Here is a 23,842-nt window from a genome sequence, read left to right on the forward strand (position 1 = left end):
GGACAGTCATCTGCTGGAAATGGATGGCCAGGTCATGATTTCCTACTTTAAGCAGGAAGATACTCTCCAACTGTCCCAATTTGGCAGACAGTCCTGATTAATTTTCTGTTGTCCAGTTTCTTCATTTGCTTTTAAAATGTCCTAGTTTTGCTCACATCCTCTCACTTTCTGTCTTTGTCGTCAGCTTACTTCAGTTGCTGCAAACTGAGTTCAAAGTGAAAAAGTAATTTGCACTCAACCCAGCAGGAGGGAGAGGAGAGGGCAGAATCTTCCCTAAAGGCTCAGGCAAAAGCAAACTGCTGCACCTTCTCCTAGTCTCTGTGTCTTGCCTCATTAGCAACTTTTGCCATATGAATGACACTCTGATGTCACTTGGCCATAAGTGTCTGGACTTTCATCTGTGAAATGTTGGAGGGTATGCCCCTGTATGATTCTATGACCAGGTTGACAGCTTGAGGTCAGGTTTGGATGCTGCTGCAGTATTTCCATGAAAGAACTCAGTGTGGAAATGATACTGTTTAAAGATATCATCCCCCATGTGTGGAACCAAGCAAGTCAGGGCCACAAGGGACTTCCTACTAAGGGAATATGTGAGCTCCATATCATCAAATTAATTATATAGCAAGTTTTGATGTCCAGGTTTTGATTCATCACAACATGGTTCAAGCAGGTTTTTACATAGTGCTCTAGGATGTAGCGAGTCCCAATCTAAAACTAGTCAAAGCATCAATAGTTTCCTTCAGCACACACAGATCTGGTGAGCATGTCATATATTATATGGCATGGTCACCAGATGTCATATATTACCAGTCCACTATAATTTAAAGCACTTTGGCTTGGAAATACTGTAATTTTTAGTGGTACTTGTGAAAGTACCAGCAGAAAAAAAAGATGTATTTATGTAACATCCAGGGCATACACTACAGACCAATATCATTTATATCAGTGTAGTGATGATGGCTTCTTCCAAAAAATCTTGGCAGTGGTAGTGTGGTAAGAGGTCTTACTTAGCAATTTCTCATCCAAATCAAAAAAGCAGTCCTTGAGTCCCTTGTAAGGGGAGACAAGAAAAGTTAAATCAGATTTACTATGCACTCCTATGCATGTTTACTAAGAAATAAGATCCACTACATTCAGTATGCATTACTGCCTGGAAGGTATGCATAGGATTAGAGCAGAGGCAAGCCATTTGTGCCTGTCCAGTGACACTGCACATGGCAAAACATGATGGGTTTTGTAACCAACAACATCTAGAAGGCCATAAGTTGCCCCTTTCCAGATTAGAGCTAAAATCCACTGTGTGAATGACACTTAAGGTTCCCTTCCAATCTCTGTAAAAAGCTCTTAGCTAGGCAACTTAATGTGGGAGCCAAGGGAATGCAAGGGTTGACATATATGTTGTTTTGCAGCTCCCATTAGCTCTGTGACCAGCATAGCCAGTGGTGAAGAATGCTGGGAGGTGCAGTCCAATAACTTCTCTGAAACTTGACTTAACCCACTCCTGCTTTAGCAAAACACAGCTACTTGTGAACTGTGGAGTAGTGAGACACACAAACAAATGTTAAAACCAATCAACTTGCATGAGTCTGTGACAAATTACAGAACCAGAATGAAAGGGAAAGGCCCAGCAAGAAATTCAATAGGAGACAATCTCATTTCCCCAAACCTGCAAAACAAATAGTGTCTGCTAAGAAAAAAAAATCAAGAGGCTGTACCTTTCAGTGATGAATGGCATAAATCATCTCCCAGTGCGGCTTGTGCTTTGGACATTGGTAGAAATGTTTGTGTCTCAAACAAAAGTGTCCCCCTCCCCATAGCACACCCTCAAAAAGCTCTAAAATAGTCATGTCTGAGGAGGGCAGATTTGTATGTATTTTATGTGTAAAAAAACCTAGGAAGAGTCTTTACTTGTATAAAATAACATTAGCAATAAACTGACTGCCTTTTCAGCTCAAACACCCTGTGGCTGCACAAAATAACATAGGGCCACAGGATAATTTATGCATTCAAATACTTGAACCCCTGGTTAATACAGTTTGAAAAATACACTGCTTCTTTCTTTCTTTCTTTCTTTCTTTCTTTCTTTCTTTCTTTTCTTTCTTTCTTTTTTCGATATTTCTGTAGGCTTGTATGTGTATGTGTGTGTTTCTGTAAAATGCTTCAAATAAGAACAGCTGTACTTCCCTGACCCCTCCCCCCCAACAAGCCTTTTTGCCCTAGTTCAAGCTCTGGTAGTCTGTATTGCACTTGTTTTGTCATACTTTCTGGTAACTAGACAAACTGTGAAACCTCTTTTCAGCATGTGTGCGCAGCTCTGCCTCTGCCATCCTTTGCTGGCCAAGGGCCTCTTGTGCAGCTGCAGAGGACCAGGGGTCGGTGAGGGTGGATTATGGGGCAGAGGGTGTAAGGCATACCACGCTGCCTCCCCCCACCCCACTTGAAGAGTTCCTCTCCCACTCCATGTTGCAATAAGGCCTCCTGAATTCCTTTGTTCAGACCGTCGTGACTCTCATGACAAGCTCTCTGTTTGTGCTAGAGTGGTTTCTCTGTTCATGAGGCCTCAGATGACTGAGTATATGCAAGATGGTATAAGCACAGTGGTGGTCAGACAAGGTGCCTGTGGTGTGACTAGTTCCCCGGACCACACCATCACCTGGGACAGAGTTGCTAGTTGTACCACCCGTGGAGGAGGAATGGTTGGTTTGGGAGGAGGTTCGTTGGTTGGTCCGGGTCCCTGTTTTTTGATCCTCCAGGTCCTTTGTTTTGTCATAGTTCAGCACTTTCCACTGTTGATTGACTGCTTGCCACCTTTTAAAAATCCGATACACTGAGGGTCCTTCATGGATTATTAGACCTGTAAAACAAAGGAACATATAGGTAGAAGGTAGGAGAGAGAATGAGAATGAGAGAGAGGGAACTTAGGAAGAATCTGTGAATCTACTGCTAACTCTTGCCATGCATATATAGACTCAAGTCTCTCAGGTTTTTGTGTCAGATCCCATAGTCTGCTTCATGCACTACCTTTGCTGCTAAGTGATATCCACATCGTTTTATTTGACATTATAAGACTTGGAAGAGGACCTGTTCTAAATTCCATAATTCCTTGTATTAAAATGCCACATCATCAGGCCTCAAGGACACATTCTTTTTACTGAAACAAGCCAAGGTCCCAGTAGACCGGGGGTGGACAATTGTGGTCCTCCAGACATTTTTGCCCAGCAACTCCTATAGTCCCTTGCAATGGGAGTTAGAGGCCAAAACATCTAGAAGGTCATAGTTGCTCACTTCTTTTTTAGACTAGCATTTCCTGCCTCTAAGCAGCACCAAGTGTTGAGATGCATAGTTACATACAGAAATCTGTCCCTTTCATGGGTATGTCATTACTGTGGCCATTATGTTGGATGCACTTTTTTAGTATATAATAAGATTGTTTCCTGAAGGAGGATTGACTTTTGAAGAATTGCATGCATGTTCACATTGCCTAGACCTAAAGTAGGCATTCTTACTCTCTGGTCCCTCAGTTGGGAACAAAAATTATCCTTCCTCTTCTATTTCTTTCCCTTTCCCTTTGGAAATTTTATTTAAGTGCATTTTTTTCTGGGGACAGAGTCCACAACTTTCACCAAGAACCTATGGCCCCATCCCTAAAAATTAGAACAATCAGCCTAGACTAAAAGAGAAAAAGAGAATGTCTTCCTGAAAATAAAAATGAAATAAAACATGGCAGCTTTCGTAAATTTAGATGTATATACATATATGTATATTACGGATCATCTTGCTCAGTGTTTCACAAAACCCCATGCAAAATACATAGGTGTAACGTAGGGGAGTCTCAATTTGCATTGCCCCAATTTCTGACATTTCAAATTTACAATGTTTCTCAATAAATAAATAAATAAATACATATATGGAAGTCTCACAAATAATGTGTAATGGGCCCTTGCCATATGCAGGGATCCATTCTGCACCCCCCCCCCCCAGCGTAAGACAAAAAATGCGGCACCTCAAGTCCCATTTGTATGAATGGGACAGGCTCCCACACACTCCCGCACATTCATTCTATGGGGCTTTGCCATTCGTGTGACCTTGAGTCCATATATGGCAAGGCTGCGTAGGATGCGAGCGCACTGTATCTGCCAGGGTTTGGCTCCAGGACCCCCTGTGGATAACAAGATCTGTGGATGCTCAAATCCCATTATATACAGTGGGGTAGTAAAATGGTGTCCCTTATATAAAATGGCAAAACCATGGTTCATTTTTTGGAATTTATTTTCAAAAAATATTTTCAAACCATAGATGGTTGAATCTGTGGATACAGACTCCGTGGATATGGAGGGTAGACTGTACAGTTGAGGCAAGAGAATGAGAAAGGTGGGATGAACAGCAATGCTGTTTGGAGTTATAGTGTGATGTTTTGAGTGTAAAGAAAAAACTAGACTTTTTAATATATATATATTTTAAAAAGTCTAGTTATCTTTTCTTTACACTTTACACAGGAGAGGGGGAGAGGGAGAGAGCAATGACAGCCTTGGTGCTGCTGGAAGGGAGAGATTTCCATTCCATGCTTAGAATGGGAAGAATAAGGGGGAGGAAGAAATTAGAATATTGTCATCATTTGGAGGAAGGGATTTCCTTTGCCTGTTTAGAAGGGGATATGAGGGGGAAGAAGAAGCTGCAATTTCGGAGTTTTGATGTGACTGAAAGACGATTCACATGCTTATAGGGGTGGGAAGTGAGCAACTAGAGCCTGGTTTCTTCGTTTCATATGCCTGTTGGAGGAGGCAGAGCAGGATGTACTGCCTATCTCTGTCCTGATGTGCTTTTTCCATCTGGGAAGCTTGCTGGAGAGGGCACAGAAGAACATAGTTGTCACCAATTGCTCTCTGCCTTGGCACTCCTCTGAAGAGGGAACTTTCCTCTAATGCAGGGGTAGGCAACCTGCGGCCCGCGGGCCGAATGCGGCCCGGCAAGGCCTTGGGACCGGCCCCAGACCAGTCCTGCCACCGATTGCCACCGGGGCCTTTGGGGGGCAATTGTCTATAGAAGCCTCAGAAACATGCATTTATATTAACATTTTTTAAAAAAATCAGCAAATTTTTTCGCGTGTCCTCCATTTTTTTAAAAAGTGTCTTCCATTTGAAAATTTTGTCCTACATTTGTCCTGGTTTATTTATATATTTAATTTTTTAAAATTATTTAATTATTTATTTTTTGGCTTCGGCCCCCCAGTTGTCTGAGGGACAGCAACGCGGCCCCCGGCTCAAAAAGATTGCCTACCCCTGCTCTGATGGCAGCTCAGTCCAGCTGAGTCACCCTGGGATCAGCAGTTGCTGCTTCTACTGTTCCTTCTAGAAAGCATCTGCACATTTATCTAGCCTGGAAAAGACAGGTTCTGGTATTTTATGTTTTAAACCACTTTAAATCTGGTGGTAAGTTGAGTAAAAATCATTAGCTCTGTGGCTGCTTCAGCTTCACTGGAACACATTCCCTTGATCTCTAATGATTTCCCGGTAGAATTGACCCCCCCCCCCCCATTACCTCAGTGTCAATTTATGAGTCCAGAAATACAACTCCAAACTAACACCCACCTCTATAATTATCTTCTTATTTTGGGGGTTGGGAGCTGGCTGGCATCAAGGCATTGGCTAGCTTAAAGCCACCTAAGGGAGCTCATGGCAAAAATGAATTTCACAACAAGAGACTTTAAGATTCACTTCTTTAAGACAGAATTAATGCATTTTGAAACTGCCATGGCTCCTTCCTATGGAAGCCTGGGATTTGTAGGGAGGGCTAAATATCCCACAAAACTACAAATCCCAGAATTCAGAATAGCATTGAGCCATCACAGTTAAAGCAGTGTCAAACTACATCAATTCTGCAATGTAGATGCAGCCTAAGTAACATCCTGAAGCAATATATATTATATTCTTTCATCATATGGGCAGCAGGAAGGAAGATGGCTTTAAGAAAACCAGCCTCATATAAATCACCACCCCTTCCATTAGTTGTTGGAAGGAATTGTGCAAAACAGAGAAGTCTGCATATGTTGCCTTGATTTACCAACAGAATGCTCAATTTGCTAGGCATTCATTAACAGCTTTGTGCCATTCCTGTTCAGAGAGGAGAAGGGTGCCATCATGGATGATTTGCCTTGTGGGAGAAGTGGAATAGACAGAGAAGGAGAGGAAACATCACTTCTCACTTGTCTGGTCAGCTATGATGCCCAAGAAAGTGAAGAAGAGAGCTAGAAAGGACCACAAAGAATGAATGCTCTACAAGAATGTACTTCTTACGTATTTCTACTTTGCAACTGAAAGTCCTCCATTTGAAAGACGGTCAGAGGACAGGATTCTATTGGAAAGTATCTTCTGTTTGAAAGGTTGTCCATTCCAAGTCTGGCCTAAGGATCAAGAACCACAGAAAAACAAGACAGCGGTCTTGAAGTTGCCCTTTCAGAGTTGTTGTTATCCACCCTTGAGTCAATCTCAACTGTAGTTTTTGTGGGTTTTTTGGACTATGTGGCTATGTTCCAGAAAAGTTTCTTCTCAGCTGATGGCGATCTTGTAGATGAGACATTTCCAAGACTCCCTATGCTCCACTGCTCTACTTAGGTCCTGCAAATTCATACCCACGACCTCCTTAATAGAGTCCATCCATCTAGCATGTGCCCTTCATCTCTTTCTGCTTCCCTCCACCTTTCCTAGTATTACTGTTTTTTCCAGTGATTTGTGCCTCCTCATGATGTGGCCAAAACACAACAGCTTCAGTCTAGTCATCTTGGTTTCCAGAGAGATTTCTGGTTTGATCTGCTCTAAGACCCATTTGTTTGACTTCTTGGTTGTCCATGGTAACTTCAGCACTATTCTCCAGTACCACATCTCAAATGAATTAATTCTCTTCCTATCTGCTTTCTTAACTATCCGGCTCTCACATCCATACATGGTAATAGGGAATACAATGGATTGTATGAGTCTAACTTTTGTGCTCAGTTGTATGTCTTTACATTGTAGGATATTTTCTAGTTCTCTCATAGCTGCCCTCCCCATACTTAGTCTTCTTTTGATTTCTTGATTGCAGTCCCCACTCTGATCAATATTTGATCCCAGGTATGAAAATTCTTTTACTATTTCTATTTCCTCATTGTCTGTGTAAATTGTCTGTGGTCATTATTTTTGTTTTCTTTATGTTCAACAATAAGCCTGCCTTTGCACTTTCCTCCTTGATCTTCCTTAGTAGTTGTTCCAAGTCTGTGATGTTTTCAGCTAGTAGTATACTATCCTCAGCGTATCTTAGATTTTTAATATTCCTTTTTCCTATTTTCACTATATACACCAGTATAAAACCAGTATATACCCCACACACCTCCATGCCACCATTCACTTCTTATCACAAATATTAATTCACTTCTTATCACAAATATTAATGAGCAGGTTGATTCAAGGTTTTTATCCCTATTAAAATCATATTTGCTTTGCCTTTGAAAATTATATCTGTGTAAGATTCTATGCAATTAATAATTTGATATTGATAGATGAGCTAATGCACCAAGTGAGCACCTGTTTTCCTAGATAAATCTGGCTTCAAAATATTTACTAAAAGTGCAAAAAATAACTTTGTTTTCCTTTGCAGTTCCTGGGATCCAAATTACTTATTGATTTCTTAGCACTGAGCCTAGGAAGCTGTAAAATTAAAAAGGAACCAAGCAGAGGAGTGGGTGGGCAGAGGGAAATAATCATGCCAATGCACTGGCAGTTGCAAGAGGTGAAGAGTGAGCAAGGGAGTCTATCAGTTTAATGGCCATTTGCAAGAAGCTCCAAGATTGCATCAAGATAAATCTGAGTTGTTTTGAATTCAGTAGAGAGGAGGATTCCTCAAGCAGCTACAAAAAGTTTTGCTGAGGAATAATACAAGGTTCCAAAATTCAGGAACAATTCTCATTTTGATTCTTAGGTAAGATAAACCAGAAGGCAAAAACCACACAGGATGCTACAGTTAGGAATGTGGGAAGGAATTTCCTACTGGCATCAGTTGGTGATCTTTTCCCTAATATTTCTCACTCTATGGAGGTAGAGAATTTAATGAAGGGGGGCAGTCTTCGTAAGAGCTGGCTCTTACCCACATTTCTGATTAATAAAATTAGTGGGCCGCTTGTGCCCCCCCGATGTTGTTGTACTATGACTGCAACTCCCATCATTCTACACCACTGTCTACTGTCTAGGGCCAAAGTTTGGATGTTAAGACATTACAAGTATGTAATGACGTTGCCTCTAACACAGTACTTTTTATTGTAGTGAGGGTGTAACAAAGTTACATTTTCAAAACAAGACAAGTAGGAACATAATTTTTTAAAATTACAGTGGGCCCTTAGTCTCTACTGGGATTTGGTTAAGGACCGCCCCCCCCCCCCCGTGGATACTAAAATCAGCGAATGCTCAAGTCCCATTATATAAAATGTTGAGATAAAATGCTGTCTCTTATATAGAATAGCAAAAATCAAGGTTTACTTTTTGGACGTTGTTGTTGTTGTTATTTGGTAGGGTGCATATTTTCAATCCAGGGATGACTGACTCTGTGGATACATAATCTGTGCATATGGAGGGCTGACTGTATTGGTCAGACTTCTGTTAGGGATTGGCATATGTATGCACGTGGATGTCCTTTTTCAGGTGCTTTGGGGGGTTGATATTCCTTTCCTGAATCTGCACTGTCCAAAGCACTCCCCCCTGAACTTTCTGTAAAACTCCTGAAGCTGACCTGCATGGCTATTTTATGCAATCAGGCAGGATCGGAGAAGTGTCTGACTACTTCCCCATAACATGTTACAAAATGTTCATATCAGGACTGAGATCCATTGGAGTCCTTCAAGGGTCTCAGTACTGCTGTAATCATTGTCCACATATCGATATTTATGCTACACTGAGGGAATGTTTGGTTAAGGCCAATGTTTTCTAGTTACTTTTAAGGTTGTTTTTGAAAAAGCATTCTATAGGAAACATTTCAAATTCTGTGCCATTCTGTCATCAGTTCCTAAGAACTGTATTTGCTAGAGTGAGATAATTGGAGGGTATGGTAATTAACAACAAAAATAGCATGGGAAGCACTCCCAAGGAGACATCCACCCTCATCCTCCCAATGCCTCCATGCCTTCCGCCATCATTTGTATAATCATTTTTGCTCTTTCAGTCATCTGATATGCATGAGGCAAATTGGCACAACCAGAGAAAGACAAACAAGATAATCCATAGGAAAGCTCTGTTGTATGACCAGATTGCCTTGTGCATGAGTGAACCCAAAGACAATATCACATGTGTTAATCAGCCATGTGATGCATAGCACCTCTCTCAGGCCAGTTCTTCTGTTTCTCTTGCTTCATTCTCTCCTTAGTGACTCACTCTCTCACTAGCTCCTGACACTTCTCAGTGTTTAACAAAAGATTGTTTCTAGCCCTACTGACCTAGAATGTCACTTGAATCTGCAAACATCAAGCTTCCTTAATTGCCACCTTTACAGATACAGACAGTGAGAAACAGCCATATCTGAACTGCCATTCAATTCTGGTGACAGGTGTTTGTGGACATGAGTGCTGAAGAGAGTTCTGTCAGCTATAGATCCCAAGCATACATGCATAAATTATTTTCCTTTCAAAGGGAAGAGGTGTCCCAACATCCTTCCTGGAAGAATTACCTTGAACTTTCATGCTGTCTAATTCAGTGGCAGAACACATGTTTTGTATGTGGGAAGTCCCCTAGTCAATCCACCATATTTAATCCACTGCAATCTCTAGGACAAATTGGAAGAGATTCCTGTCAGACAATCCAGAGAGCTGCTCCTGCCACCAACCAAAACTGACCATGGTCTGACTCAGAATAAAGCAACATCTTGATGTTCCACTGGATCAACCCACTGAAGGTTCTACAGTCTACATACAGTCTACATACAGTCATGGACTGCATGTGGCCCCAGACCCTACTTTGGTGGCCCCTGAATTCCCCCATCAGTTCCTAAAAGCCTCCCAACACTAGACATAAAAAATATGGTAGATTTTTGGCCAATTTGTGCTCTAAAATAATAGAGAAAGCCACCCCCCATATGTGGAAACATGTACAGATACCTCCAAACTCACACCAGAACCTCATATTAACCCCAAATACCCCTGTTTTGTTTTGCAATGCTTCTGAAAATGGCAAGAGGAAGGGCACATCATCATCATTTATATCCCACTTCTCCCTGCCCAAATTGGGACTCGAAGTGGCTCACAATTTAAAAGAATAATACAATTAAAAACATTCAAAAAGTGAGCATTAAAATAGACTTAAACTATTACAGTATCAAAACATGTTAAACATTTAAAAATAAAGTACAATTAAAAAAGATAAAACCTCTTTAAAGCAGTAAAATTAAAGCAGTACAGCACCTGCTAGCTTTTTATTTAAACACTGTTTTAATAGCTATTCTGAATAAAAAGGTTTTAGCTTGCCGACTGCACGGCAACAAGGAGGAGGCTGTTTTGGTCCTCTATGCTCCCTTCCTGGAAGCCTTCACACCCCAGAAAGTCAGCCAATGAATAACCAATAATAAAATGAGAAATACAGCCAGCCCTTCATAACCACAGGTTCCTTATCCATGGATTCAACCACGCACAGGTTGAAAATATTCCAAAAAACATTGCAATTCCAAAAAAGCAAGCCTTGATTTTGCTATTTTATATTTTTTTAAAAAAATAAACTTTTCCCCTTTGATGTGATTGTCAAGTTGTTTCCAAACGTAGGGGGTGGTGCTGATCTCCATTACTAAGCCAAGGGACCAGCACTGGACGATATCACACAACGGTTTTTGCAACTCCAATCCGAAGCCACTCCGGGTCCAACTATGCAAATTCACGTTATAACGTGATTGATTATCACACGTGATTGCTTTCTATGGGGGGGTCATTCCGAGCAGGATCTAAAGTCAATCCAAAGTGACTCTTGATTTTTGTGAATTCGGTAACAAAGAAACTCTAAGCTCATTTCGATTTCAATCCGAATTGGTCTGGTGTGGAATGCAACTTTGCTTCTGTTCCTGTACAACCCGGCAAACCTCCAAGGTAGCAAATTTCTCATGATGCAGCGCTGCAATTTTGGCCCATTTGCTTCCTGTACTCCTTTAAGAACGGAGGGCACGTTTGGATGTTGCAGGAGGGATGGGGAACTGACAGAGAGGACACGTTGGAGGAAACAGGGGAGGCATGGAGGGAAGGCTGACACTGAAGACACAGGAGACATTCAGAGGAATCCAGGGAGGCATGGAGGGAAGGCTGACACTGAGGACACATGAGACATTCGGAGGAATCCAGGGAAGTATGTAGGGAAGGGTGACACTGAGGACACAGGAGACATTCGGAGGAATCCAGGGAAGCATGTAGGGAAGGGTGACACTGAGGACACAGGAGACATTAGGAGGAATCCAGAGAGGCTTATAGGGAAGGGTGACACTGAGGACATGTTTGGATGTGCCTGTATGTATACTCAAGAGCACACATGGCGGGAGTTATGGGCATTGCTAAATTGTTGAAATAGAGGAAACAGAGTAAAAACTTAGAATAAAATAGAAAGGGAAGAAGAAACGTAAAGCTATCATTCACGTGAGGCTAGCATTCACTTGAAACTGGAACCAGGAAGTGGCCCCTTTCTTCACCCCGGAAGTGCAAAGGTTCACGATGCGTTCAGACCCCCACTGAGCATGCGCATGGGTGCCAATTTGAATAGCTGAATCCACATGGTATGTACTGTTGTGATAATTTAATGTGCACTCGCTCTGCTTTGCTTCAGGAATGAACACAATTTCGTTCTTCACATGTGACAATCACGTGAATTGCCTTGGATTCAAATTGACTGTGCTTCTCCTTCCCTTCGGAATGGCTTTGGAATGGAGTTCCAATTTCATGTGTGATAAACTCCATTGTCAATGACATCTTCATGATCATGTGGCCAGACTTCTTCTCCTGTTCCCTTATCTGTTGGAGTTCCCCAGGGCTCTGTTCTGGGTCCCCTTCTGTTTTCTCTCTACACACTGTCCTTAGGAAAACTCATTAGCTCTTTTGGTTTTTCCTACCATCTCTATGCCAATGACACCCAGCTGTATCTTTCCGCCCCTGACCTTTCTCCAATGCTTCAACAGCAAGTCTCGTCCTGCCTCACAGCTGTCTTGCAGTGGATGCGCCATCGGCGTTTGAAGCTCAACATGTCCAAGACGGAGCTTCTTGTCTTTCCCCCTAAGCCCACCCTACAACACTCTTTTTCTGTCTCTGCGGGCAACATTTCTATTCAACCAGTCCAGCAAGCCCACAGTCTTGGCTTTATCTTTGACTCTTCTCTGTCGTGTATCCCTCAGATCCAGACCACAGCCAAGGCTTGTAGATTCTTTTTGTACAATATTGCCAAAATCCGACCATATCTCTCTGCCTCTACTGCCAAGATCCTGGTCCATGCCCTAGTGGTCTCACGACTGGATTACTGGAACGTCCTCCTGGCTGGGCTTCCTCTTTCTCACCTCCGTCCTTTAATCTCTGTCCAGCATTCAGCTGCACGCATTATCACTTCCACCCACCGCTCTGACCACATCTCTCCTGTGTTGGCATCCCTTCACTGGCTCCCTCTCCCTTTCCGCATTCAGTATAAGCTCCTGCTGTCGACATTTAAAGCCCTCCATGGACTGGCCCCTCCTTACTTATCAGACCTTCTTTCTCCTCACCTTCCCACCAGGGCCCTCCGTTCTGGTAGTCAAGGGCTCCTGTCTCAGCCCAGGACTTCCTCTGCCCCATCCCGGATTCGCCCCTTTTCACTTGCTGCCCCTCACTCCTGGAACCTTCTTCCTCCACAAGCAAGAGCCATCACTTCTTTAACTAACTTCAAAACGGAGTTGAAAACCATCCTGTTCAGAGAAGCCTTCCCAGGCATTGCATAATTGTCGCTTACCATCTGATGTTCTTTTAGTGCCTGTTTATCAAACCATTTCCTGTATTGCTATGTATTGTATATGTATTATCCTACCTGAGAGTATGTATTTTCCCTGGATGAAGATTAACCTTCCATTTTGAAGCCAAGTCCTCCCTCCAGTCCATCTGCCTTGGTCCAGGCCTCGGAGGTAGAGAGGAACTGCTGGACCTCTTACCCTTTCCCTCCACCACTCCCTTCTCCTTCTGTGTCATGTCTTTTTAGATTGTAAGCCTGAGGGCAGGGAACCATCTAACTAAAAAGATTGCATGTACAGCGCTGTGTAAATTTACAGCGCTTCATAAATAAAGGTTAATAATAATAATAATAATAATAATAATAATAATAATAATAATAATGTTACCATCCCACCAAAGAGGTACCTATCCTGCTACATTGTGTGGGAGAAGAAGGAGTTCAAATTAAAACAATGTTTTATTTAAGCAAATTCAATATTTAATTCAATGCATGTGTAAATTTCATACATAAAAAAGTTTGGAAAGAGGAGGAGGCACCAAGGCATCCAAGTCTTGTGTCTCCCTTGAGCAACTCTTGTGTTTCACTGGGAGTCCCGCCTCACCATTTGGGAACCACTGGCCTACTCTTTTATTGCATTTAGAGGCCCAGAGCTCTCAGAATTAAGAATGTTACCTTCTCAAATACTTAAAAATAACAAGCCATGTTGTTCTGTTGCTTCTTCCCCATCCAAGGCCACTAGCCAACAGTTCTAGCATTCCTAGACACACAACAGAAAACCTGAAGTGGCTCAATCAACAGGTTATCCAAGACATTCTCACAAACCTGGCCTGGATCAAACAATGGATCTGCTGCAAAAATTACATGCTCCAGGAATGGCTTTGACCAATTTTGGGCAATTTCCAAAAGTGGGGTTGGAAGAGCTTTAGGAGGTTCACTGGTCATAAAAAGTCCTAAGGGCCACATGATGCCCATGTGCCCCAAATTGCTCAATGGACTCTATTTATATGAGGCAGCTCCTTTTTTTTCTTTAAGTGCGACAAGGGAGGGGAGGGCAGCAAAAATATTGCAGACATTGGTTTTGAAGATGCAAGGAGTATAGGAAGTTTCCCATTACTTGCTGTAGTGTTTTAAAAATGGTTCAGTGCTACACATTGTTAAAGAATCTGCTCTTAGCATCACACATTACAGTGTACACATTACAATTACTTTGTAATTACTTTTAATTGCTCCACTGGCAGATAAGGCTTAGAACTGATAACAGATATAGGACTTGACTTGTAAGAGACTTGATGAAATGAACAAAGTGGTGATTATATTATTCTTTTGTGTTTTTATAAATCCTTCTATATATTAAACAAAATTCAGTCATGTAAAACCTTTTAATGCTTTCTTTTTGCTCTTGCTGTTTTTGTTTCCCCATATACTTTTTTATACGGTCTTCCTTGTTATAATTATTGAGTGTGACATGATCTTGTGTAAAATGCATTGCCTTTGTATCTATAACACTTAATGCTTTAAAAAGAGAGAGAGTGGCATGAAGCTTGAAAAATTATTTTCAGATTGCTTCTTTAAAAAGCCCTTTAAATAAAAATATAAAAGTAAATAGGAAATGTGACTTGTTACATTAGTGAAATAACTTTTCTTGCTTTGTTATAGCTCTCTTGGAGAGAGAGAGAGAGAGAGAGAACTCCAAAAAATAACAAAATACAAGAAATATGGTTACCTGTAATGGTGACAGATAGCCAAATTGCCTGTATTTATTATTTATGTTTTATTTATTCTGGAGCTCTGATTCCTACAACCAAGCCCTAGGGGGCTCAAGTTTACTATGTTCCCATGAGGGCAAATACAATCTCCCTTCCATCCACAGCCACATAGTATCATGGATTGTGACTGTGCAATTGTTGTATGGAGTGTGACTGTGACACTGCAGGAATCCAAGATCATCCCCTGCCCCCAGTTCTTTTCTGGTTCATTTTAAGTTAATGAGCAATAATTCCTAGCATGTCTATCTCATTCCAAAGGCTGACTGGCTGCAGTCCCTACTGACAAAACCCTTTTATGTTCTTTTGCAGGATGTGTGAACATCTTGCTTGGCAGAATATGGTACAGAGGTTATTCTACACCAGTGATTCCCAAACTTTGGTCCTCCAGATGTTTGAGTCTTCAACATTTTCAGTCGTGGGGGATGAAATATCCCAAAAGCCTCAGCCAGCTTGGCCAACAGTCAGGACTTCTGGGAACTAAAGACCAGAACATCTGGAGGACCAAAATTTGAGAACCATTATTCTACACAATGCATTGCACAGAAATGAGGAGGGGATGGAAATGGTGGTGGTAGAGAGGTGGCATCAGTGTAGTTTATGATCTTCAAGAATCACCATACCTCTACAGCAAGGCAATCTTTCCTCCCCCACAATCAGGCTGTGTGCCACCTTTTCTTGAGGCTGTTTTTTTCTGTAAAAGCTTCCATTTCAGAAACCGAGGGGGAAAAGTGGAGGAGAGGGTGGGTGTGGAAGTTTATATTCATTTCTTTTGTACACTTCCTCCCAAGTATGTTCAGAGCCACTTCTCTCCCATCAAGATGGGAGAAGAGGGAATTTGCCACTCTTGTTAAAAGCAACCAGGCTTCTGTGGAGTCAAAGGCTTTCATGGCCGGCATCCATAGTTTTTTGTGGAGTTTTAGAGCTATGTGAACATGTTCTAGAAGAGTTTCTTCTTGAAGTTTCACCAGTAGCTGTGGCTGGCATCTTCAGAGCATAGACACTGGCGAAACATCAGGAAGAAACTCTCCTAGAACATGGCCACATAGCCTGAAAACCCCACAAAAAGCCAGGTTTCTGTTCCTTGCCAGGTTCCTCTACATTTATCACACAATGACATGGCTTTCCCAGTGCTGTGCCACTGTTGGATCATTTGGAACTCAGTTATTATCCCACTTGAAATAATCCATTAATGATCTATCATGCTATGGTTTAGTAACCACTTTGGATATTTTATTCTATTTTGTTGTGATATTGTTGTGAGCATGGTTTGGATGTGGTTTCTACTCAGACTATTTCCAGACACTGGGATTCATGAGATTTCTCAAAAGAGCTGCTGTACGTTTGCTCTCTCCAGGTGCTAACTGTTATGGACAACTTCAGGGCCTCTACCCTGCTCTGAGAAATTTTACCTTGTGCTCCATTCCCTTCCTTAGTTAACTTTGAAGCAGACTTCAACTGAGCAGTCTGTCAATGGAAGACCCTTTCAAACAGAGAACTGCTCACTGACAGCCATTCAGACAGAGGATGAGGATTTACTTCCTCACACACATAGCCTTTCACAAACAGTGTGACAGCCCCTGCTGCAGCCAGGCACAGCACAAAAGGAAAAAAAGATTGGGAAGGAGAAGGAAAAAAAGTATATGAAACGGAAACGGAAACATTACACTCTGATCTTTCAGTGTAATCAAAACACGGTGTTTTCTTCTCCCCTGCCATACATATCACTATGGAGAAGCTTATTTTGCTTTGTTTTGTACCCATCTCATGGATAGGAGAATACTCATCTCCCACTGACAGATGAGCTAAACAGCTGCTCCCAACCTTTCCTGCTTCATCAAAGCCACATTAATCATGTTACTTACTGGCAGCTACCAGCCACCCACCTGCTCTCTGTTCCCGTTAGCATCCAAAAGGATTATAGTTACCTCTTCTCAGTCCTTTGCACAGCCAGATAAAAAGGATAGGAAAGAGGGTGTTCTCCCACCGACCCTCAAGCCTTTATAGGCTTTGGGGCCTTTAGAATCCAAAGAGCAGGGTGTCTACAGACTAATTTGATTAGATACCATGTTGCAGTAGACAAAACTCTCCTTTGGTGAAAATCCACTGCCATTGGCTAGGGGAGGGGGATGCTTACTCACTAGCAGCATCTCATTTAGGGCACCAGGAGAAATTTGGGTGGGTGGATGGGGGGAGATAAGCATAGAAATGGTAATGAGATTAAAGACAGGGTTACAACAGAGTATAGGAGCTATGCTAGATCTTATACTGTACCCTTGCAAATAAGGAAGGGCAAGTAAAAATACTTGTAGAAATGTAAAATGCATGTCTTTGGGATAGGTTGTTGTTGTTGTTGTTGTGTGCCTTCAAGTCATTTCCGACTTACAGTGATCCTAAGGCAAATGGTACAATTCAAAAACATGGCTGTGTTAATCTGGAAAATCAGTATGCAAAGGGATCTTGTAGTACCTTTGAGAGTAACTGAAAGACAGAAATTGGTAGCATGAGCTTTCGGAGACTTGAGCCTACTCTCTCAGATGCATTTGGCAAATGAGCTTCCTTGGGAAATTTCTTCAGAGGGGATTTGCCATTGCCATCCTCTGAGGGTGAGAGAATGTGACTTGCCCCAGGTCATCCAATGGGTTTCCATGGCTGAGTAAGGATTCGAGTCATACTCTCCAAAGTCATAGTTCAACACCCAAACCACTACATCACACTGGCTCTCATCTCTCACAGGAGAGAGAAACAGTGAGGATTATTATTTATTAGTTGTGATTTGGCAGAGAAGGAGTAAAATCACAAGAAGAGCGATAATAACAATATTCCTCTCTTTTCCTAAAGACATACATTTTATATTTTTACAAGCAATCTTACTTGCTCCGCCTTGCCATACCATAGACAGACATGTATGTCACAGAGAAAGAAAGTTTTAAAAGAAAAAAGAGTCGTTTTTGCCAATTAATAAAAGCTTCCCTGCCTGTGTGCTTGGAGATGATTCAAAATCACCACTGCAATAGGCTCATCATGATTTATAACTGTCTTGGCTTCTTCATTTCCCATCCTATTCTGTACAAGAAGTTCGCAGAACATGCTTTAAAATGAGGATACCTGATTGGAAGCTTTCATCAGCTTTTCTTTTCCCAAGATTTATTTTTCCAACACAAGATTCATTATTTTATGCCATTTATTTTATACCATTATGCTGAGATTTCTTTATTTTATACGCTTTCCCTTCCAAAATATGGCTGGACTGCAGAGTGCAATCCTTTCTATCTTAACTAGAAATCACTTTATTCTATCTGTTTGTTTTAGCCTGGCACTGTTTGCACCATTACAAGCCAAACAGAATTATTCTCATATGACTGGCTTTCACATGGCTGGCCTCACATTATTCCTCTCCATAAGGTGAGCCATTTCCTATTTTCCTCTATTTTATTTGGTTTGTGTGTGTGCTGGGAATCAGAACTGGAAGCAGTACCTTGATTATAACAGGCATCTTCTGTGACAAGAAAAATGTGGTTAGTACATATTGATTCTTGACATATTAAAATTAGACTTGAACGTTTTTAATTAAATCAGTAAATATCAATCAAATGTGAAGTCTCCTTGGTATATACATAAGAAACACATTATAGAAAAATTTACCACTTTGTGATTCCTAATAATTGTTTTTCTTATTCTGTGGAATTTAGCTTAGCAATGATTATCTGTACTATCTACTATGTACTATGAGGAATATATTTCTATAACTAGTTAGTAGGAATATATTCATAACTAGCTACCAGAGATATAGTTCCACATTTGACCTAAATTGAAGCACTTTCATTGTTTTTTATCTCAAGGAAAGATCTTGAGATGGCCCATGACGATTTATAACAGGGGATCAAAATCATGCAGCCCTCCAGATGTTGTTGGACTATAAGTCCCAGCAGTCTTATCCAGTATAGCCAATGTTAAAAGATGCTAGCTGCAGTCCAGCAACACCTGGAAACTGCATGATTTCCCCCATTGCTTTAGAAGGATAAGAACTGCTGTAATGGACCAGACAATTCACTGGGTGTACGGTAACCAACATGCAACCTACAAAACAGAGCAAATGTGGATGGTCCCAAAGAAATCACCAGAAGTAGTCCTGTTGTATTCAGAATAATGACAGTACTCCCTGTTTATCATTCCTAAACATCATTTCTTCATACAAAAGGACAGAGATGGCTGCATCCCATACTGACTTTCAGTTTCACTCACCCACCTATACAGACAATGTCCATGAAGCCATACATTCCATAGCAGATCTGGAAGAGCAGGTCTTGACGTTGCCATTTAGCAGAAGGGCTAAAAGTTGACCAGATGAGCCACGAGATACTCGCAATAAGAAAAAGGGAACCCAAAATGGCTGCTGCTATCTGCACCTTCTCAATGACGGTCAGAGAAATGGCCTGCCACTGCAAAAGGGCAAAGGGATAACAGACAAGCCAAAAGAAGAAGAAGAAGGGTGAGAGAAAGTTATAAATGGGAATTAGTTCCTTAGGCATTGACAACAAATGCTATGTATTAATATCCTAAAACATTTCACACAGGTTTTTGTAATGTAATAGAAGATAACAGCTCTTTAAACAGAATAGACCTGTAGCAGCCTGTGGACCAGAAACAGTTGTAGGAATTGCTTGCCCTTCCCATTTGGCCTACAAGCCAGATGTGAGATAGACCACAGTGGCCTCCAGGAAAGTGCCAGAATATTAACTTCACAATGGCATTAATGCACTCTGTTCTGCTCCCAGTTCTTTTTGATAATATGACAATTTTCTTAAATTATATGACTTGCCTTATTATAGGTGGATTAAGTACACTGTTTTGTTTAGATATAATCAGAGAATCATAAGAACTGGAAGGAAACCTATGAGCTATGGAATCCAACCTTCTGACCAATGCAGGATCTCTAGCTAGATCTTCCGCAGCAAGTAGTCATTCAGCCTCATACACACACACACACACACACACACACACACACACACACAGTATGAGTGTCTTTTTAGCTTTTATTGGTCATGTCCTCCATTTTTCTTGAATGCCTCCATTTTTTAAACTACGCACACACACACACACACACACACAAAATCACAATTAATTTTTTTTAAAAAAGAACATTTTCCTGAAGACAACCCATGAATGAAACCCCAGCCCCAAGTTCCTTCTAATGTTCACTTGAAATCTGCCCTCCTGTAACTTAAAACCATTAGACCTGGTCCTACCCTCTAAGGCAACAGAGAACAAACCAGCACCCACCTCTTTGTGGCAGCCCTTGAGGTGTCGAAAGAGTGTGATCATGTCACTCCCCAGTCTTCTCTACACCTTGTAAGAAACCTCAAACATTTAAAAAATCAATTGAGACAGAAAAGCTAGCTCTGAAAAAAGAGAACATGTCCAGGAAAAGAATGGCATATGGTGATCCTGTCCCAAAAAGAGGGCACATCCAGAAAAAGGAGGATGTATGGTAACTCTAACTTAGCTGCTCTATGAAATAGAATGTTTAAGTTTAGAAAATAACTAGGTATCTTGAAGAAGCAAATTCTATACCAAGAAGCCTTATAAAGTAGAGAGAATCTGAAATGCAATTCTTGATCTGTTGTATCAAAGATTCCCAATTTGGGGTTCCCACATCCCCAATGGGTGCAAGATGGATTTTCAAGGGGTGCGACAAAGAGTGGCTTGTGTCCACAAGTCATCATTCAATTGCTCAATTTAGATTTACATTTTTTTAAAAGTTCAATTTGTGGTTCAAAAATGAGAAATTAGACATTCATCTTCAAATGTAATATTCCTTTTGAAGTTTCTGAATGTAAACATTTTGTTGGGGTGCAAACATTAATCAAGCATTTTCTATCCCAGATTTTATCTGGGATAATTGATATCAGGTTTTTTTCCTAAGTTTTTCTCGGCTGTGTGAATAACCTATGTGAACAGACCCAGAATAAACCAGGATAAAAATCTGCATGGCTTGAACATGCTTCAAAAACATTTGCATCATCAACTCCATCTTTATGTGAGTGCTGACATATATGAGCAACTGAATTCACAGAGATGTGCATAGATGCAGTTCCATAGTGCGAATAACAAACCTGGAATGCATGAGTGAGATTATTCACATAGTCGTTCTACAAACAACAACATGGGAATGACTCCTGAGTGTCTTGCATGAAAACATGATAATGGCTAGCAGCAGAACAGATACAACAGGGTTTGGAAAGCTCATTCTAGAGCCCAGTAAGTGCTGTTTAGACTACCTGCATGCCCTCCTGACACATCTTGTATAAATTTCTTTTTAGCTTCCTTTATTTGCAGATGGGATACAGGTGAGCAAGTTTGGTGGGGGAAAAATCAACATTGAGAGGATACCTCTTGGTATATACACATTTTCAGTTACCAAGGCATCAAGTGCCATTTTGCAATTATCTTTAAACAATTTTCCATCAGATTAACCCAAGGACTTAAATCATATCCAACTACTAGTCCCAGCTGGGGAGACCCACTGAATCAGTGGGATTTACATGAGTATTGACTTTCTATTGAACAGTTGATTCAATGAATACTAGCCAAAGGATTTCAGCTCATATCACAAGAATATGCCCATACCTCCTCCCCTATACACTGCTGGTCCTTTTTCTTTTCGCAGTATGTGTTTGTATTTTTTTAATTCCTACCACAAACCAATGAGATCATTTTTAAATAATTTCCCTTTATTATGTTTCTCTATTCATGTTTCAGATTTTGTTTTCACATGTAAACTTCTGTCTCCCAAGTGAATTATTTTAATATACTGTTATTTCAGCATTCTGCTTTGACTTTTATTAACAATATTTTCCTATTATATTAGCTTAGTTTTCCTTATCAGTCCTTTCAACTTTGCCACATTAGCTCTCCCATTTTTTATTTATATCTGAAGTATCTATCTCATTAAAAAGAAATCCCAAGATAATAGATCAGGAATAAACATACACTTATATTGATTCCAGAGTCTCACAACAGCCTTTACTATTAGATTTGAAACATTATTAATTTCCCCCTTCCTGCTTCCTGACCAAGGCAAACATCTCAGCTGTAGCAAACAACCACTATCTTATATTTTAACATAATTCTTAAAACTAATGTTACAAAGTCCTAGAATCTGTTTATCATCTTCTGATCACAATCCAATTGAATTAAAATGCACACACTTTTTTCTGACTATGATTTAGCAACTTAATTTAGGAAGCAATCCCCTTGTCCTTCAAAGGGTTTCCTTGGGGCATAGGGCTTTTCAGATGTCCTTTCTGGGGATGAAGGGAGAAAGAGAAGTGTCCAGTTCCAGAGAGGGACATCTAACTTCAAATCTTTATCTGCACCTGTGGCATAGCTATGCCACTGGAAGCAGAACTCCAAAGTCAGAGAGGGCAAAAAGAAAACTGGCTAAGGCTGTGGTTCCACAGGCTTTAGAGCATGCCTTCAGTTTTTCAAAATGTCCCTGGAACAGGAGGAAAACTGCAGTAGTTCTGGAGTTGTATGGTTTAGTTTCTTTCTGGAGCAAATACACCCAGGCCTATTTAATTTAGCTGAATCTGTCCATGAATTTAGCTCCCAGAACTCAGATTTTTCCACTCCTTTGAGTTATCAGGTCAGGTTTTCAGGGTCTGCTGTGATATCACAGCAGCTAACAATGTGCCAACCTCCAAGCTAATGACTGTCAGATGAATGATGAAATGCCCTGGTCAGACACTCTGCTATTCCCAGGCACTGAGAGTTACATAGCTGACACACTTGTAAGGGTTAACTAGGTGAAATGAGTCATGGTGACTCTTTTCCATTTCACAATTATTGCTCTATATTCAATTTAACTACCATGACAACATCTTTTAATGGTTTTATATTTTTAACTTAGTATTTTTAAAGGTTTTTACATTTTTATTCGTTATATTAATATGGTGTTCCAATGATGTTTTAAAATGTAACTGTTTTAGTGTTGTTGTTTTTAAGCTTTTGTGAGTCACCTCTGATCCGAGTTGGAAGAAAGATGGCATACAAATAAAATAAATACATGAATGAATAAAAATGAATGAAGTTATGGTATCCTCAAATATGCAGTTTGAGGAGAAGCATTTAAAATCTTCAGCCAGAGAGCTCCTCTCATGCTTCTGTCCAAACTACAAACCCCAGGACTCTATAGGATGCAGCCATAGCTGTTACTATAATTGTGTTGTGTGAAGGGGTCTGAATCATTAAAGCATATCATGTAATTCCATGGACAGAAATGAATAGGCTGGATGAACACAAGCTCTGGGAGGAATTCAGATCATCAACAGGAAAGGTGAATAAAATTAATATGCAAAAGCAAAGAGGGCAGGACAAGGAAGAACCAAAGTCTATGGCATGATGTGAACAAACCATTATATTAAATTATACATGCAGTAAGGAGATGTCTAAATGATTTTTCCAAGATCCAAGTAATATGAAATAAAACACTACCTGTGAAAACTAATTTTACCATATCTTCAGAATTAGGGTGAGTGAATTTGGCAAAAAGCAAGCAAGCAAACAAACAAACAAAAGATCAAATGTATCACCAAAAGGAGGGCAATAATGTAAAAAAAAAAAACTGCATGAACTAGCACACATGTATAGATGCCAATCTAGAAAGAATTGCTTTAAAAATAAATGCAATAAATCCCACCACAGTGCTACCTCGGGTTACGAAATTAATTCGTTCCGCTGTTCCGTTCGTAACCCGATAATTTCGCAACCCGAAAAGGCTTTCCGTTAGCGCTGGAAAGCCGCTAGCCGCGCTTTGCGTTTGAATTTCGCGCCGAAATAAATTTCGTAACCCGAAAAAAATATCGTAACCCGGAACAGTTTTTTCCAATCTAACTTTTTCGTACCCCGGAAATTTCGTAATGCGATCATTTCGTATCCCGGGGCACCACTGCATAGTGAATAAGACTGTGACCAAATGGCTTATGTGCCACCTAAGCCTGCTGTCCAGCAGATGGTAATTGCAGTTGAATGGGAACCTCAAGGCCCTTGCTGCTCTCTCTTCTTATTTATTTAATTATTCATTTTATATGACCCATAACAGTACGTTCCATGGGCAATGTAACA

At 40.8% G+C, this 23,842-nt stretch overlaps 1 protein-coding gene across 1 annotated transcript in view; it reads right to left on the bottom strand.

The window, feature by feature from the left end:
* Positions 1 to 252: 252 nt before the first annotated feature.
* MARCHF4 (membrane associated ring-CH-type finger 4) overlaps positions 253 to 23,842 on the bottom strand; it is a 194,310-nt gene continuing 170,720 nt past the window's right edge. The window contains exons 3-4 of the mRNA XM_042445499.1: positions 18,966 to 19,158; positions 253 to 2,854 (exon numbers count right to left, since the gene is read on the bottom strand). Of these exons, the coding sequence (XP_042301433.1) occupies positions 2,493 to 2,854; positions 18,966 to 19,158 (555 nt within the window). The 3' untranslated portion in view covers positions 253 to 2,492. The remainder of the gene's footprint in view (positions 2,855 to 18,965; positions 19,159 to 23,842) is intronic.

Source organism: Sceloporus undulatus, chromosome 1 (genome assembly GCF_019175285.1).
Source record: "Sceloporus undulatus isolate JIND9_A2432 ecotype Alabama chromosome 1, SceUnd_v1.1, whole genome shotgun sequence".
NCBI classification, from domain to species: Eukaryota; Metazoa; Chordata; class Lepidosauria; order Squamata; family Phrynosomatidae; genus Sceloporus; species Sceloporus undulatus.